Source organism: Sycon ciliatum, chromosome 8 (assembly GCF_964019385.1).
Source record: "Sycon ciliatum chromosome 8, ocSycCili1.1, whole genome shotgun sequence".
NCBI lineage: Eukaryota > Metazoa > Porifera > Calcarea > Leucosolenida > Sycettidae > Sycon > Sycon ciliatum.
In genome coordinates, this window is record NC_088650.1 from 24,701,622 (window position 1) to 24,718,076 (window position 16,455).

General features: G+C 46.3%; 2 protein-coding genes across 2 annotated transcripts; both read left to right on the forward strand.

Moving 5' to 3' along the window:
* The first annotated feature begins 685 nt into the window (after positions 1-685).
* Positions 686-6,808, forward strand: LOC135822449 (protein FAM219A-like). Its single transcript, XM_065335216.1, has 6 exons — positions 686-888; positions 980-1,037; positions 2,676-2,757; positions 3,337-3,454; positions 4,747-4,790; positions 5,309-6,808. Exons 1-6 carry the CDS (start codon positions 745-747, stop codon positions 5,421-5,423), a joined length of 561 nt encoding a protein of 186 aa, XP_065191288.1. The 5' UTR covers positions 686-744; the 3' UTR covers positions 5,424-6,808.
* Positions 6,809-7,576: 768 nt separating this feature from the next.
* LOC135822451 (serine/threonine-protein kinase PLK1-like) lies at positions 7,577-15,609 on the forward strand. Its single transcript, XM_065335219.1, has 12 exons — positions 7,577-7,826; positions 7,903-8,010; positions 8,098-8,214; positions 8,350-8,567; positions 9,130-9,225; positions 9,994-10,090; positions 11,556-11,721; positions 12,334-12,483; positions 12,648-12,740; positions 13,320-13,473; positions 13,947-14,076; positions 14,277-15,609. The coding sequence occupies exons 1-12, from the start codon at positions 7,731-7,733 to the stop codon at positions 14,601-14,603; spliced, it is 1,752 nt and encodes a 583-aa protein (XP_065191291.1). The 5' UTR covers positions 7,577-7,730; the 3' UTR covers positions 14,604-15,609.
* Positions 15,610-16,455: the final 846 nt, after the last annotated feature.

Sequence of the window (16,455 nt, forward strand, 5' to 3'; positions counted from 1 at the left end):
CGGTGACCAGGTGATTTGGGCACCCAGGAGCACGTGACCGCTTGTTCAACCATGTTCGATTGGGAATAAAGGAGGAACGCTGCATCGCAGCCTTTTCGGACCAAAACCAGTCGACTCAGCGTCCAAAAGACTACAACATATGGGCCAATCGCGGTCATCCGTGCTTTTATAAGAACGAAATGGCGCTTTTAGTGACATTTTGCATACAAATCCCCATCTCGTAGGGCGCAGTCACCCAGTTTCGGTGGAAGTGCGCGAGTTCGATTGGGATTCAAGTAGGAAGGGAGCGTCGCAGCTTCCTCGGACCAAGACCATTCGACTCAGCACCCCGAAGACTACAACTGGTGAAAATTTGATTTTAGGGTATACTTCCCCTTTAAACTCTCATACATGCATAATTATAGTTTCTAAACGATTGGATAACAGACGCCCAATTTGGAAAAAATTATGCACAAAGTGACCACAGATTTTATGTGGTATAGATGCTGGCATAACGGTTTTTGCCTAGGTACGCGTCTATAGTTTTGAAATGGACTGTACACAATTATTGTTTACGACACACATTATTTTAAATAATTCAAGCACCGAACTACAACTGACGTCATAGTTACAAACTTTGAGAAGAATGACGACGTCGTTGACGTAAAACTCGTCGAAAAAATGGCGGACGAAGTCATGATGACGACGTCAACAAGCAAAGAGAAAAATAGAGAACCACCAAAGTCGAATGGCCAAAATTCTGCCATGGCTTCTACCATGGATCTTCCACTCAGCGGAGAGTCTCAACCAAGTGAAAGTAGTGCAGCGGAGTCAGATGTAACTGCCAGTAGTAGCATGGACACTCGTGGACCTGTTGCTCCAGAGCCAGAAGGATCCAGCTCGCGAAGGGTCGGTTCCCTGATTTTTAGGTGATGCATATCTGTAGCCTGGCGAGTCAACTGTTTGCACTGTGATGTGTTAATTTGTACGCTTTCTGAAGGACAATGGTGATAGAAAACGCAATCCGAGGCAGCCATCTCAACTGCAGCGGCAAATAGGTACGATATTACGGCATTGGACCCAAGACAAGTGTTGTATAGTAATTACTTTTGAATAGAATTGAGAAAGCAGACGTTAAAACAAAGGAGGGGGAGAATGTAGCCCTACTTTTTCAGTTTAGGCCATTTGAGTAGATAGAGCTGGGGAAGTGCTACAGTTGTCCTTCCTGGTGCCCTTGTGTGGGTGAGAGAGAATACAGCGTTGTGCCAGCGAAAGTATAGCAAGCACATTCATTTCCATGGAATGTTCCACACTCTTAAGTTAACTTATAAGACTCGCAGCTCAGCGCAGCGGTCATGGCAAAACACTAGCAACTTTCACTCTTCAGTAATGACCGGGAATTCAAGGTAGTGCTGTATCCCATGCTTGACAGTCGAGGAGTACTGGATTGTTTGTGCCATTTTGGTGTTCTCCTGGTTTCCAAGTGACTGGCTTAGTACATGTACCTGCAGAGTTCGGCGAGATATATCTATTTTATACAGTACTGTTAGCGTGTCTGTGTGGTTACTGGCACTGCACTATCAGACTCGGCAAGTGTCGGCAAGCCTTATTGCATGTAAAGTGGCACTCGCCCGCATCACCGCGAAATGCGTAGCCAGAGCCGCGTGTGGTTCGAAAACCCATTCTGGATAATCAAATGGTCGGATAATCGATGTCCGGATAATAATGTTCAGCTGTACTGTAAATCTACAACTTTCGCCTTTTCAAAAACCTTCGCGGCTCTCGACACAAGGGATATGGTATGCTCACATCCGCAAGCAATGATCAATGTCAATGGTGCTGACAGTGTAAACAGGTGGCTGTGAAACCACCGTATTTTCCGGAGTGTAAGCCACCCTTTGAGCACTCAACATTCACCCAAAAAAGGGGGCACGGCTTATACTCCAATGATCAAATTAACGGTGATAAATAGGATAGATGTCTGTATTTCGTGGCACAAAATGGGCGGGGGGGGGGGGGGGTATTGCGGCTTATACTGCAGTGTGGGTTATGCTCCGGAAAATATTATGTCTTGTAGGGCTGTGTTCCCAGTAAAAAATAAATATAAAATACGGTACCCGAGACTGGCCCTGCTTGGTGCGAGTCAGCTGTTGTTTCCATCAGCAAGCCGAGCATTTCTTGTCTGCCCGTGTCTTTGTGCTATGCCGGCCCTTCTATTGGCGTCGTTGTCCTTGTCTGCTGATCTGTACGCCCCGACATGGCATTCAAGGAGAGTGAAATCTCACCATTGCTGTCGGAAACAACGACTGACACTCGCAGAGCAGGGCCAATCTCAGCTAGTTCCGCTGCCACCTGTTTAAACTCCCAGGACCATTCGCATTGCCCCACGTGTGCGGACATGACCGCTACATTTCGAGCACTATAGCATACGTATAATTGCGCAGGTCTTTGTTGTGGTCTTGTGAGAGCCCGAATGACTGTGCTCTAGTGTTCACTGGCAAGAGCTCGGTAGAACTTGAGGAGTGGAACAATGCTGGCTCGGTGTTTGCCGCTTGCCGAAGCTCCCTTCCTTTGCCTCTCTTTGAACTGTGCTAGCCACTCAATTATCACTGATGGAGAGGTGCTTCTGTGTTTTCACCATTCTGCTTTTCAAATGGCCAGTGCTGCGTGCTCTCTCTCTCACTGTTTCTGCACAGAACGGCAACGTAACATGTCACGGAAGATGGCGCCCATCACATCGCCACCCAGTAGTTCTGTGAGGATGATGCCCATGAACAGGTATTGAACACTATCGCCGACTGCTGTATAGTGATATTCACTCTTCTCTCTCTCTCTCTCTCTCTCTCTCTCTCTCTCTCTCTCTCTCTCTCTCTCTCTCTCTCTCTCTCTCTCTCTCTCTCTCTCTCTCTCTTTCAAGCCAGAATATGCAGCTTCCATGTGGATGGCTGTCACAACATTTCTTTTAAAATCACCTTCATCACAACATTTTTTTAGATTACATAGTAGCTGATGCAGATGAGTGGCGGCACAATGTGGCGTTGTGCTCAGAGCTAAACTGCAGTTGTGCAGCAGGAGACCAGCTTGAATCTCACGTGTACATACTGCAGCACTCATAACAAGAAGAATGCAAACCAAGAGAGTTTCCCTGTGACAGCCATGCCACCCATCCTGGCTGCAGACTCTGGTTTTTATGTACGTGTGTTCTTGGCATGGGTATTGTATATTGACATTGAGGTGCCTGCTGACTGTCGTTTATCTTTAGGTACGTGTACATGTACTTAGAATAATATTGTTTTGCTGAACCTCTCGTCTCCTTTTGTGCGTGTATGCTTTGCATGTGTTACTTGTGGTGCTCAGAATGGTCGTTCCCTCCGAGCGAAATGGGGATTATCGTCAGGACACACAAGCGCTAGTCGGCTGGGACAGCGGAGACAGCATGGATGAGTTTGACCTGAGCGCATCGCGGTCCAAAAGGGTAAGAGTATACAGAGTCTTATGCAGAGTTAAACGGGGGGAGGGATCTTTTTTCCGACCTTTTCAGCTGCTGTATGCCCTGACCATGCCTCATGCGTGTTTCACAGCATAGTACTTTTCGGCTCCGTTTTCTTCTATTCTTCAACACAAGCTGTATCACTTTGTTTTTGCCCGTACAAGAGAATGCAGACATGGTTAGCATTTTGCCGTTTACGCTAAATCCAATGGTACTTGTGCCCAGCACCCAAAATACCGTCGGTTTGGTATCGTTTCGACGATGGAAGGCTATGTTTACCGGGATCACGAAACAGTACGATTCCAACTACAGTCCATTCAGAAAAGGATGATATCCTAGCTTTTGGCCATAAACGGGTCAAATTTTGAGTTTTCGTCACAATATTTTTGGCAATCCCCCATGGAATGCTCTTCCAATTGTGATTTTGAAGTCTTTTTCTTCAAAGGGCAAGCCATAACAAGAATAGGATTTCGGCCAGGTTTTGCCCCCAAAGCACTGAATTGGGGAAAAACATGAAATCCAGGCCGTTCACTCCACTTGCATAACAGTACATTTGCGGTTCGAACCCCATTAGAGGTACCGTTTTTGGACCCTTTTTCAACTGCACAGTGTACCACAAAATCGCCAAATACGGGAGCTCTCCAGAGCCAGCGCTCATCTTTTTCTGAATGGACTGTAGGGTGAGGTTACAAGCCGATCGTTGTGTCGGAAATCGAAACGCTAACCATGTCTTGAAAGTTGAAAACACACAAGAAAACGGTGCAGGCCGACGATCGAAGTTAGGGTGAACAGTATTAAATTAGTGCCGGTCAATTCATCAGCCGTGCAAGCTGTTAAACGGTGTAATCCTAGGACAAGTTGCTATGTCTAAAATAGCTGTTCGCTATCATTGCTTCAGCGATGGGCATGTGCAAGTGGAGTGGTTCTTGGAAAATGCAGTGTGTGATTTTTAATTTTTTATAGCTTGACTCAGTATAATGCACCGGGGAAAAAATGTCACGGTTTGCTTGAGACTCGGTTAGACCGAGTTTTCCGCATCCGCATGAACGCCAAACACAGGTCCTAAATTGGTTGGAGGTGAGTAGATCAGACCCACCACCAAAGTGGTCAAACACCGAAAGTCCCATTCGCAACCCATGTTTTCCTTGTTTTAGAGCCTTTGTCCTCACTTATCTGAATCGTGCGTGGTGCGGGCATGCATGCGTTTATGTGTGTATGTGTGTGTGTGTGTGTGTGTGTGTGTGTGTGTGTGTGCATTTTCAATTTTGTGCATTCAGGTACAGAATGATGTACAGCAGCAGTTACTGAAAGATGGCTACCGGTATGTAATACGATTGTACAGATTTCTGTGGTCTTGGTTCCAGGAGTTCCTAGGTGCCTGTATCATGCCGAACACTTTGTTCTTTACTCTAGTCTAGCAATAGCGCTGGACCGTGAGACCAGATTAGACGTCAACATCAGTGGATTCACCTACATGTATTGCTCAGACCCCTTGGGAGTTAACACCAAGGTTCCAAAAAGGCACGATCGACGGGGAGTGTTCCCGTGTGACAGTTGTGGGAATTTTTCCAGTCGACGCCACTCTTGGTGAAGATCTTGTCATGTTTTCTCTTGATGAAAATCTTGTTATGGGATCACACTTTTTCAACTTTAATACAATGTCATGTATTTCTTCTTCTTGAAGTCGGACGTCACTAGTCGGATTTACTCACATGATATCGTGGCACTATGGTGGCTTGAAAAAACTTATACTGTGCTATATTATACATGTAATAGCAGGGCAGTGGTGATTATTGATAATAATATGTTTGCTGTTGTTGCTCTTTTTGTTTGTTGTAGACTAGACGAGGTATCAGATGATGATGATCTCGACCTTATACCGCCCCGCGCTCAGCCAGCTGGCTGGATTCCGTGCCAGCCGACAATGTGTTCCGAATCCTGCTCTATCATGTGATGCTCGTGCGCGCTCGTTTGCCTTGAAACTTAACCCCGCAGTCCCGAGCTCGCTCCCATTCATTGACGGCGACCCAAGATGATGTGTGCTCAGCTGTCCTGGAATAAGATGTGCCATGTAAGTCCTGTGCTGCTGCGCACGTTTCCTGTACACAAGCACACCATTACCCACTGGCTCTATACGGACCCATGAGACTCTGTGTACATGCGGCCAGATCACCTGCCAATTGTTACACCCCGCGCAGGTGTTAATTATTTGTATTACCGTACCCTTCATTTCCGCCTATTTGCTCACCAGCGACTGAACTATGTTGATTTGATACCCCCAATTTAGCTGCTGCACCACACTGTCACATCTACACTGTTCTACTCTTGATCGTTTGCTGCTGGTTGGTAAACTGTTCTTCCACGTTTCTGCTGAGCAAAAAGCCGAAGGAAGAGTCTCATGAAACTCCATGCACCGGTGCACATTGTCCAGCATTATGGCTTGCCAACACAGAACACCCCTCCCCCCCCCCCCCCCACAAGCCCAATTGTAGTATCATTTTTTATCTAGCTCCACTAGTTTTTGACCGAGCTGTATTTATATTTTTCTTTCATGTTTTGCTAGTTGCACTGACTATGCGTGTCGTCTTTGTAGCCCGTTAGTTGGGCTCTGCTGTTTATGCCGTCTATTGTGCTCTGCTGTTTGTGCTCTGCTGTTTGCGCCGTCCGCTATACTGAGTTACTAGGTTCTCACCCAGTTCCAGCTACTGTACATTCGCTTCTCCTAGTATTGTGTAGTACATATAACCATAGTCTTTGGCCTTTTATCGTTATTTTTCCATCTCTGCTGATTGTTATTCGGGCATGCAGGTTATGCAGGGAGGTCAGGGCGAGTAGTTGACAATGCACCCCTAGCTGTTGTGTTTTTCGACTAATCTCTCTCTGTCTGTCTCTCTCTCTCTTTGTCTCTCTCTCTCTCTTTGTCTCTCTCTCTCTCTCTCTCTCTCTCTCTCTCTCTCTCTCTCTCTCTCTCTCTCTCACACACACACACACACACGCACACACGCACACACACACACACACACACACACACACACACACACACACACACACAGAAACACACACACACACACTCACACACACTCACACAATTTCTCTCCTTTCTTTACATCTCTCTGCATACCGTAGGCTGACCTTGCATTTCGTAGCTCTGCGCTGGCGATTTTCAGCTATCACCTAGCAAAGGTTGTTGCCTATAAGTATAAGTTACTGACAGTTTTATTTTCATTTTATTCTTCAACTTTAATGTCTGGTGTACATATTATTATGTTGCGTTTGGATCAGTCATGTCCGTCTTCTAGTTGAGAAACTGTTTATGGCTGTCCTAAGCTAAACTCCTTATCGTGCCTGTTGTGATCTCTACCAGCGAGGAGTAAAAATACCAAATTTTATAGAGTAAAGCTCCCAGCTTTATACTATACATGACTGTACTCTTCGTAATACAGTAGCAAGTGTCCATAACCATGTGTATATCCACGGGTACAATGTACAGTCAACTTCGCTTATAACGACACTCGGCGGGGCATCAAAAAGGTGTCCTTATTCGCGAGGTGTCGTGGGATGGGACTTTGCTCTGGGCGTGGAAATTCTGTCGTTATTCGCGAATTGTCGTTATATCCGCAGTCGTTATTAGCGAAGTTGACTGTACATGATGTGCATGTACATCAGGGACTTGGGAATCGGTAAATGTACCGGTAGATGGATTATCATGTTTATGGGACGACTGTTCCTCAGCTCAGCCTGGACTGACTGAGTGTGTGTCTGTTGAAGTCCGTTCTTTCCGAAGAAGACTGGGTCGAAATGTCAACTCAGTTCGGCTGTGATCTATCTGTATCCTTTGTTTATTGACGTGACTGAAAAGTTTGAATTGATGAGTGCATATTGTGAGCCTCCACTGGCGCTCCAGCAGGTCAGACTGCAGACTGTGCAGTTCCACTAGACTGCACTGTGCTCTTTGGGGTGACGTCACTTTCCCCACATTTTATCGGTATATTTCACTGGCTCTGATTGGCTGTTGAGATTCGCAGCGGCAACTTTTGAAACTTCGAAGCGTGCATGCGGCAGCGCTGCGGCCGTGTGCAGCCAGTGCATGCAGGTGTTTACGTTTGTGTGCATGGCGACTGTGTGGAAGGTTGGCCTGGTCGCTTGCGGTTCACTTCAAAATGTGCTGGAACAAACTGTAGAAAGAGCAGGGGCCGACGTTTTCGTGAGGAGAGGAAACGGTTTATGACTTATTTTCAGTTGTTAGTTAGGGACATTAGCCATGGCGCAGCCACTTGCTTCTGCAGGAGAGAAGGAAGAAATTATTGTTGATCATTCTCACGGAAAACGTTATGCGAAGGGAAAGTTCCTTGGAAAGGTAGCCACTACTTGATGAAGCTGTTAGTCCAAAAGTTCGAGTGGAAATCCGAGGTTTGTATTTCTGTTGTACACAGGGGTCCTTCGCCAAGGCCTTCGAGCTCAGAGATGTTGATACAGGAGTGCTATACGCAGGGAAGATAGTCCCAAAGAGCGTTCTTGTCAAACCCTACATGAAGGAAAAGGTGAAGCCATAGTCATCATTTTCACTGATGGAATCCCGATAAATTGAACTTACGTCAGGGCCGTGGCTCTCTATTTTTCTCATACAGATGTCCATGGAGATTCAGATTCACCGGTCCGTCCGTCAGCGATACGTGGTGGGATTTGAGAGCTATTTCGAGGATGACGAGAATATTTACATTGTTCTTGAGCTATGCAAACGTCGGGTACGTACATTGTATGCACACATTTTTGAATCCTGTACTGACAGATATGCTGAAATTTGAAATCCACCAGTAGCTGCAGCATGTATGAACTTCAGCATGCTAAACCAATCCAATGCATTCTTTGATTATGCCCAGTCCTTGAAAGAGCTGCAAAAGCGCCGGAAATTCCTCACCGAGCCAGAAGTGCGCTACTTCACCAAGCAAATCGTTGAAGGAGTTTCATACTTGCACAAACAGAACGTCATCCACCGTGATTTGAAACTGGGCAACCTATTCCTCAGCAACGAGCTGGATATCAAGATCGGCGACTTTGGTCTCGCCACGCGGATCGGCTTCGAAGGCGAAAGGAAGACGTGAGTGTTTGTGTGTGTGTGTGTGTGTGTGTGTGTGTGTGTGTGTGTGTGTGTGTGTGTGTGTATGTATGTATGTATGTATGTATGTGCTGAGTCACTTATCACACAGATATGATAATACAGAAGGGTACATTCAATGTGGAGACCTGTTGCAACTCCTATTCCAGGAACCCATGCATACGATACTGTAAGAAAGTCCGCACCCAAGAAACTGACAGTCGCCCAGGTTAGATGTCCTCTAATTCTGAGTCTCCGTCCCCAGAGCCTTTTCTGTGCATGCACGCTCTCCTCTCTGCTGTAGCAGAAGTGGTTTATCCGTGGTTCGTGCTCAATACCTCGGAGGGCAGAGCTTCCAGTGGTAGAGCGAACCACTTTAATACATATCAGCTGCTTCTATGAATTCCATGCTCGGGAAGCGAACATAACGTGATCCCCAACTCTCAAACGAACAGCTGTTGACGTGACAAGAAACACTCAAAGCTCCAGCTGTAATCCCTCTTTGCTGTGTGTCTGATTGTGTTTATGTTGTGCTGGTGTATGCGATCTGTCTCTCCGCACGCAGCACGATGTGCGGAACCCCTAACTATGTAGCACCGGAGGTTCTCAAGCACAAGGGACACAGCTACGAGGTGGATGTATGGGCCATTGGATGCATTATGTAAGTGTTTGCATACAGTAAAACGTGTAATTTTAGGTGCATTAAAATTTCGGTGCCAGGGACCTGCCAGGTTTCAGGTGTAATTTAGAATTAGGTGACCAGCGTTCCCTTCACAAGTTCACATACAGTGCATACTCTCTAGTGCCTTTTAGGTGTAATTTAAATTTAGGTGCCTGGTTTCTCTACCGAAATTAAAGTTACACCGACAATTACATGTTTTACAGTACTCGCCTTTGAATGTTCAGCTTTTTGCAGTGCAATCTGGGTGCTATAGAGTGGTGTTCACATCAGTTTGTCATGTGACTAAATTTGTGCAGAAAGTGATCATGCCATGTGAACACTGGAACCAACATGGCCACCGACATCACATGACCCATAGATGCAAGGGTTGAGTGGAGTTGGACCCAGCATGGCTGCCCTGTATGGTCATGTGACAGATGTGAAACCACTCTACACAGATGCAGACATTGCTGTGTCAGAGACTTGAATGCCGGCAACATGTAGGAAATGGGACATCCAGCTTTTCAGTGTTGATTTTGGTTTTCTTTCTTCTTCTTCTTCTTTCCTGCCTCGTACTATAGTTCATCGTGTGAGTCTGATACCTGTAGAAGACATGTCCGGACCTTTCTGACAGTCTGTCTGTTGTTGAATCACGTGCAACCTCTTTCTCAAAGCCACGCGTCGGTTCCGTTTGCCTACAAGTTTCGTTTTTCTAAGCTCCAGACAGCCTATGATTATCTGTTTCTTGGCTTTGCTGTCTTCTGCTAGGTATGTTTTACTTGTCGGACACCCGCCGTTTGAGATGGACACACTGAAAGAGACGTTCTGTCGCATTCGGTCAAACAAGTACAACATCCCCAACCAGGTATGTGTTTGTAGTGGCGTGACCAGGATTGAGAAAAGAGGATGGCATTCTTTTCCCAGCAGTCAGACTAGGTAGTTTCAGCAAGGTTATTCATCAGGATGACATGTGTATAGAGGGCATCCAGGGTCACAGCTCTAGTACTGATAGTCCGTATTTAGAACGAAAAGATGTTGGAAATTTATCCAAATATGGATGAAATGTGCACCTGAGGTAGCACATCCATGACCTGTCTGACCTCGCCTGGACAACCTTTATAGTAAATTATACTACAGATGGATTTTCGGTAACAGCGGTGGCAACTGAAATGCGACCCGGGATGTTTACGTACGAATGCTGCAGAACTAAAGGAAATTGTAGCGAGTAGTGTGCATACCCCTTGGCAGCATGACAGCAAAGCTTGATCAAATTTCATGGCATTCACTTGCTGGCTGGGGGGGGGGGGGGGGGGCACGATATTTTTTTACTTGTTGGTCTTGCTTACGTGGGTGTACTTCTGCAGAGCACACATGTGTGTGCTGTTGTACTGTTTACGATTACTGTATACACCCCTGTTTGCTCACGGTGTGACTGCAAGATATGGCATGCGTGCGGTGCAGCAGTTGTGAGCTATGCATTTGTCAATGCTTTGAGGCTGCTGTGGTGGTGTGCTGTGTTGGTGTAGTGTCAGTGCACCGCTCCAGTGGGTCGGATGTCACTTGCCACCATTGTACATGAGCCCCGAGTACAAGAATGATGTATTGCATTCCGCGTGACAGTTTCATGTTTCTAGATCGAACAAATTAGCGGTCTTGCAGAGCATGCAGTAGTTTTGATGCCGGAAAACCCATTGATTTTGTTCTGTACCGTGCCGTACACAGAATTTGAACTCTTGAACTGACCTTTATGTAAGCACCCAAGTAATATTCTACTTGTATGGCCATATTTATCTATACTGTAAATATACAAATTTTCGGCAGCTATTTAATTTCGGCTATTCGGCACCGACCCAAAACGCCTAAATTAAAACGCCGATGAAATTTTTCACAGCATCTGTTGCACTATACCATGCCCTCTACCCCACACCGAAAATAAATCGCCGCCGAAATGTCAAAAATCGTGAAGTGCCGAAATTTTGCAGCGCCGAAATTTTGTATATTTACAGTACACAAGCGGTCAAGTGCTGTGCATGCCATGTAGCAATCCCATGGGATACGACCATACAATAAATGAAATATTTGAATATTTTTCCCTTACATTCGGGAAGTACCAGCTCTGATATCTGCACTCGTGGCTAGTGCCTTCAATGCAGTTATCATCCGGGAATGCCCCTGTGCTCGCGCAATATTTTTATTATTTTCTCTCGTACCTACGCGTAACTGCTCTTTTTGATGAAGTTGGAGGAAAGTATCTTACGATAAATCGTATCTAGTGGTTCCTTCTTCATCCTTCTAATGTTTTCATTCTGTTTTGATGTGTACATTTGCAGGTTAGCCCTGCAGCGCAAAGTCTCATTGTACGCATGCTGCACCCGGACCCATCAGGACGACCATCGCCCGATGAGATCCTAAAGGACCCCTTCTTCACGGAGGGCTTCTGCCCGCAACGTCTTCCGATAAGCTCCCTGACTATGCCTCCGCGCTACGAGCAGGAAGGTATGTCCATCACAAATCACGCAATAGAGCTTGATAGGGATGATGTCAAAAAGTCAACAAATATTGACAAGTTCTGACTTCTGAATGAAGTTGAAGACACCACTGCAGCTGTACTTATGGTTGATAAATATGGTGGTAAAGACACACCTGGTAATATGGCGGTAAACACACGCTCTCTAAGCTGCAAAGTTCTAGCACAGAGCTCTCCTTCTCATTATGACTTCTGGGTCAATTAGTTGGATCCACTCAGGTCTTAGCAAAGTACAGTATGTAATGGTTAGGCCCCTAGTCCCGCATGCAGGTATGCGTTTTTCTGTACCAGGAGTGGGCTCCCAACCAGGAGAGCCCAGCCCGGTTACTACCAGTGGATGAGTCGCGCTGCTGTGAAGGAAAACGACCCAAACGTGTATGGATCCATAGAAAAACTGGATCCAAAAGTCAGCGTTGTCATGACTCCGGGCTGGCTATGACGTAGTATTTTCAAGCCTTATAAAAGTGGTGTCGGTATGTGGATGGGTATTGGTGAAACTGTTGGTGGTATCTCTCTTAGGAATCGCTTGAGTTTTGCCTCCCATCAAATGATTATGATTTTCCTGTGTTGTCAATGTTCAGCTCTTCCATCCACGACAGCATTGAAGCGTCCTCTGCAGGAGAACAACACGCCTGCGGCAGCACCGGCTGGTGTCAAGAAGGAAACTACGCAGGGCGCTTACGCACAAACAGTATCGTTCCCGCAGTCCGAAACCAAGGATGTCGCAACAGGTGAGAGTGAACTGAACACGTGTGTCACGTCATACGGTAGCCGTCTACCACCAAGAGTAACTGATTCTGTCACCACTGTTTGTCCGCCGCAAGCGTGCCTATTCAGTACAATATGATGTGTGGCTTGCTGCTGTGACGTGGGTATGTGGTCTTCCTCTGTGTAGAACCGTCATGCGAGGTGTTCTTGGAGGAGCTTCTCGCGCAAGTCAACAGCGTCCTTTCATCAGAGCCTACTAAAAAGAGTCCGGCACATTTCGGTGAGTCAGTGTACTGCGTATTTCCCTGTTAGTTTGGTGTGAGGCTGCTATGATCTCCCTCCCTCAGCCTCCTGCTTGAAGGTATGCGTTTAGTACTCAACTGTGTGCTGCTGAGGTGTATTGAGTCTGGTCATGGATGTGCTCTGTCCATGAACTCTTTTCTCTCTCTCTCTCTCTCTCTCTCTCTCTCTCTCTCTCTCTCTCTCTCTCTCTCTCTCTCTCTCTCTCTCTCTCTCTCTCACTCACTCACTCACTCACACACTCACACACACACACACACACACACACACACATACTTGTACTTGCTCCATGTCATCACCTGGTCACATGGGTCCCCCCCCCCCCCCCGAAGAGGGTAGAGAGATTCAAAAGGAATATTGAAAGGATGATTCAGTTGGCTAGTGAACTGCCCAATGGCTGACACCCCTGAAATCTCCAAACTCTGGGTCACCGGTGGACTTAGAAAAATTCCCACTTATCGGCTCGCACCACTCACCACCTTGAGTGCAGCCGTGTTCGTTTGTTGTGCATGGGATATTGAACATTGTCTCAATTCTCTCATTTCACTCGTGTGTCTAGATGATGCCGAAGATCCAGCCGTGTGTCCTGTTTTCTGGGTCGGCAAGTGGGTCGACTACAGTGATAAGTATGGCTTTGGCTACACGCTCTGTGATAGCAGTGCGGGCGTGCTCTTCAACGACTCGACAAGAATGCTCTTGGCCGCCAACGACACGTAAGAGACTAATCCTAATCACTTTTGCCTTCACATGCTGTCTCACACTGTACTTTGCACTGCTTGATCTCACTCGATTCATTGTTGTTGGCAAGATTTTTTAAATCTAAAAAAGAAGGCTCTATGCCGCCATGTCAGTAATCAACTTTATGCGACTTTGATTGATTAGCAACAAGAGTAGACACCCTTGATTCGGTGTTTGCACTCTGGTGAAGCACTGTAATTTTACAGCTATTCTTTGAAATTCTTTCACTATGCAGTCGGGCCAATTGTGCGGGAAGAATCCACTTTGGGTTCAGGAAGATTGTTTGATTTACTCTATTCAAGAAAATGACATCACGTGTCGTCACATGTCATAGCAATTCAAGACACGGCTGACACTGGTCCTGCTTTTGTTCAGCAACTTGTTGGGTATTTAATGTGTACTGAACACATCTGTCTGCTGCTTATTCTCTCTCTTTTTTCCCTTACAGGAGTGTACAGTATGTGGATCGCACTGGTAATGAAGCGTTTGTGACGACGGAAAAGTACCCGGAGGCCATGAAGAAGAAAATTACGCTGCTCAAGTACTTCCGCAATTACATGAACCAGCACTTATTACGGGTAAGCAGGCCTGTGCAGTCTATTTGTGAGTGAGCCGAGTTGTCAATCAATGCGCTGTTGTTAATACTTATTATTACCTTCTTGCTGGCAGTTGCACTCTAAATTCCTCGTCAGTCGTGTTTGTTAGAACACTGCTTTCCGGTTGCAGTCTAAGTGAAGTCACGTCTTGGCTTGATTTTTCTGTTCTTGCTCAACAACAGGCTGGCGCTGCCAAAGTGCCGGAGAGCTACGAGAACTCTCGCTTGCCAATGCTCAACACCTGGTTCAGAACGCGCAGCGCCATTGTCCTGCAGCTGACCAACGGCATCCTGCAGATAAACTTCTTCGCCGACCACACCAAGCTCATCCTGTGCCCGCGCATGCAGGCGGTGACCTTCATCGACGAGGATCGCAGCTTCCGCACGTTCCGCTTCTCGCTTGTCGAGACACACGGCTGCTCGGAGGCACTCTGGACTCGGTTGGGTTATGCCAAGAGCACTATCCAGCGAATGCTGTCGAAGCCTGCTGGTACAGCAGCAGCATCTTAAATCTGACCATGGATTATCGATGTACTGCTGCACACGCGCTATTCCTATATAGACATTTTGTTCGTGTCACCCTGGCAACTGCGGCAAGTACACGGCTAACTTAATGTCGCCATCTTACCCTGTGCAGCCAGTGGCGCGAGTGTGCCTTTCCTGAGTCAAGAGTTGCAAAAAATGGTACTCAAGAAAATCTCGGTAACTCTCTCCAGTGTGCTGCTGCCTGTGTTTTTGCAGATGGCTGCTTGTCAAGTCTCCTAGCATTTGTACATAGAACCTATCCGATTTTCCGTGTTATAGCACTTTCCTGATTTGAAACATGCTGGCTGCAGTGCCCTAATGTTGCCTGTTGGCGGTTTGTCGCTCCCAGCCCCTAGCCAACAACGAGATTCTCCTACATCCCCCTTACTGTCCGTCGTTTTTTTTCTGTTGTTTAGTTCAGTGCTGTTTTGACGACGTTTTTACGTGTCCTATCTGTGTAGGCGATTGCATAGTGTTGCGTGTACATACTGCTGGTGTTTGTTCTACCCGGTCTCAGCATCATAGATGGCCCAAGCTAACTACTTCTCCTTTTTTAGTTATCAACTCCTGTTTTTCTTATATTTCTGTTATCCCCTCGGTGGAGTTGCAGACCTATTGTTAATTTATCGTTGCCTCTTCTAGTTCTGTTTTGGGCATGTGAACGTACTTCTTGCTTGTTTCAACCCTCCGAGAGAGGCCTTTGTATTCGTTGTTGATCATCACAAACTCCACCATGGTTTCTCACTTGGCCAGTATTTACTGAGCTTTTTTTTCTTTTCTTTTTTTCTGCCTTCACGTAACACACGAATGTTGCCTCCAGTGATAGGAGTGCTCGGTCTCTGTCATACTGTGCTATAATTATCGTAGCATCTACACTCTGTTTCTATGCTACGTTGTCATGCCATGTCCACGTGCTTCCGTCTTTCTTTTTATGCATATGTTGCTGAATGATTGAGCCTTTGCTAACGTAAGCGCAATACGGCCCTCTTGACTTTTGTGAGATATCTTTCCGTGTAGATGACCAGTATAGTAGACTGTAGTACTGTACTGGTTTCTTTGAGGATTCACCTGGTGGTGCAAGATGTCCTGCGTTCTACTTCACCTCCTCTCCGCATCCAGTCACACTGTGCATGCCTAAGTCATGCACAGTAAGTACGTTCTTACTTGAGATATTCGGTACGCAATAGCCACAGATCCGCAAAGAAAAAACGTACTTACTGTGCATGCCTAAGTCATGCACAGTAAGTACGTACTTACTGTGCATGACTTAGGCATGCACAGTGCTCCTGGATGCTACGAGGAGGCTCGTAGAACTCCAATTGGAGTTCGCCAAGGCTCCTCCAATTAATTATTTATATTTCGATGTAAACATGCTAGTGCTAGTAGCAAGAGTCCATGTTTATGCACTCTTGCTAGTAGTAGTATAGTGGCTGGCACGGTCTATCCTGCTGCTCCACGGCTGCTTGAACAAGTTGAAGGTGTATTGCTGTACCTGCCACCTTTGCCTTTGTTGGTTTCAGGATCCATACTACAGTATATCTATTTTATACGGTATTACCCCTGGTATGGGGCTTCTACAGTGTCAGCAAGAGTAAATCAATTAGCTCCCAGGGAGCTTACTAGTATACTATAGGTATAGTTATACTCTTATCAGGTTACTAGTCATTACTATTCCTGTAGTAATGCAAAAGACGTTACTTCAGTGTCTGGCGCTAGCCAGGGACCCAGGGTCCACACGTGTTTGTTTGTGCCATCGGCATGCATACGCTATCCCGTACCTGTCCCTTACCGTACCATCGATGCAATTATGCATCAAAGACATCATGATATCAATACG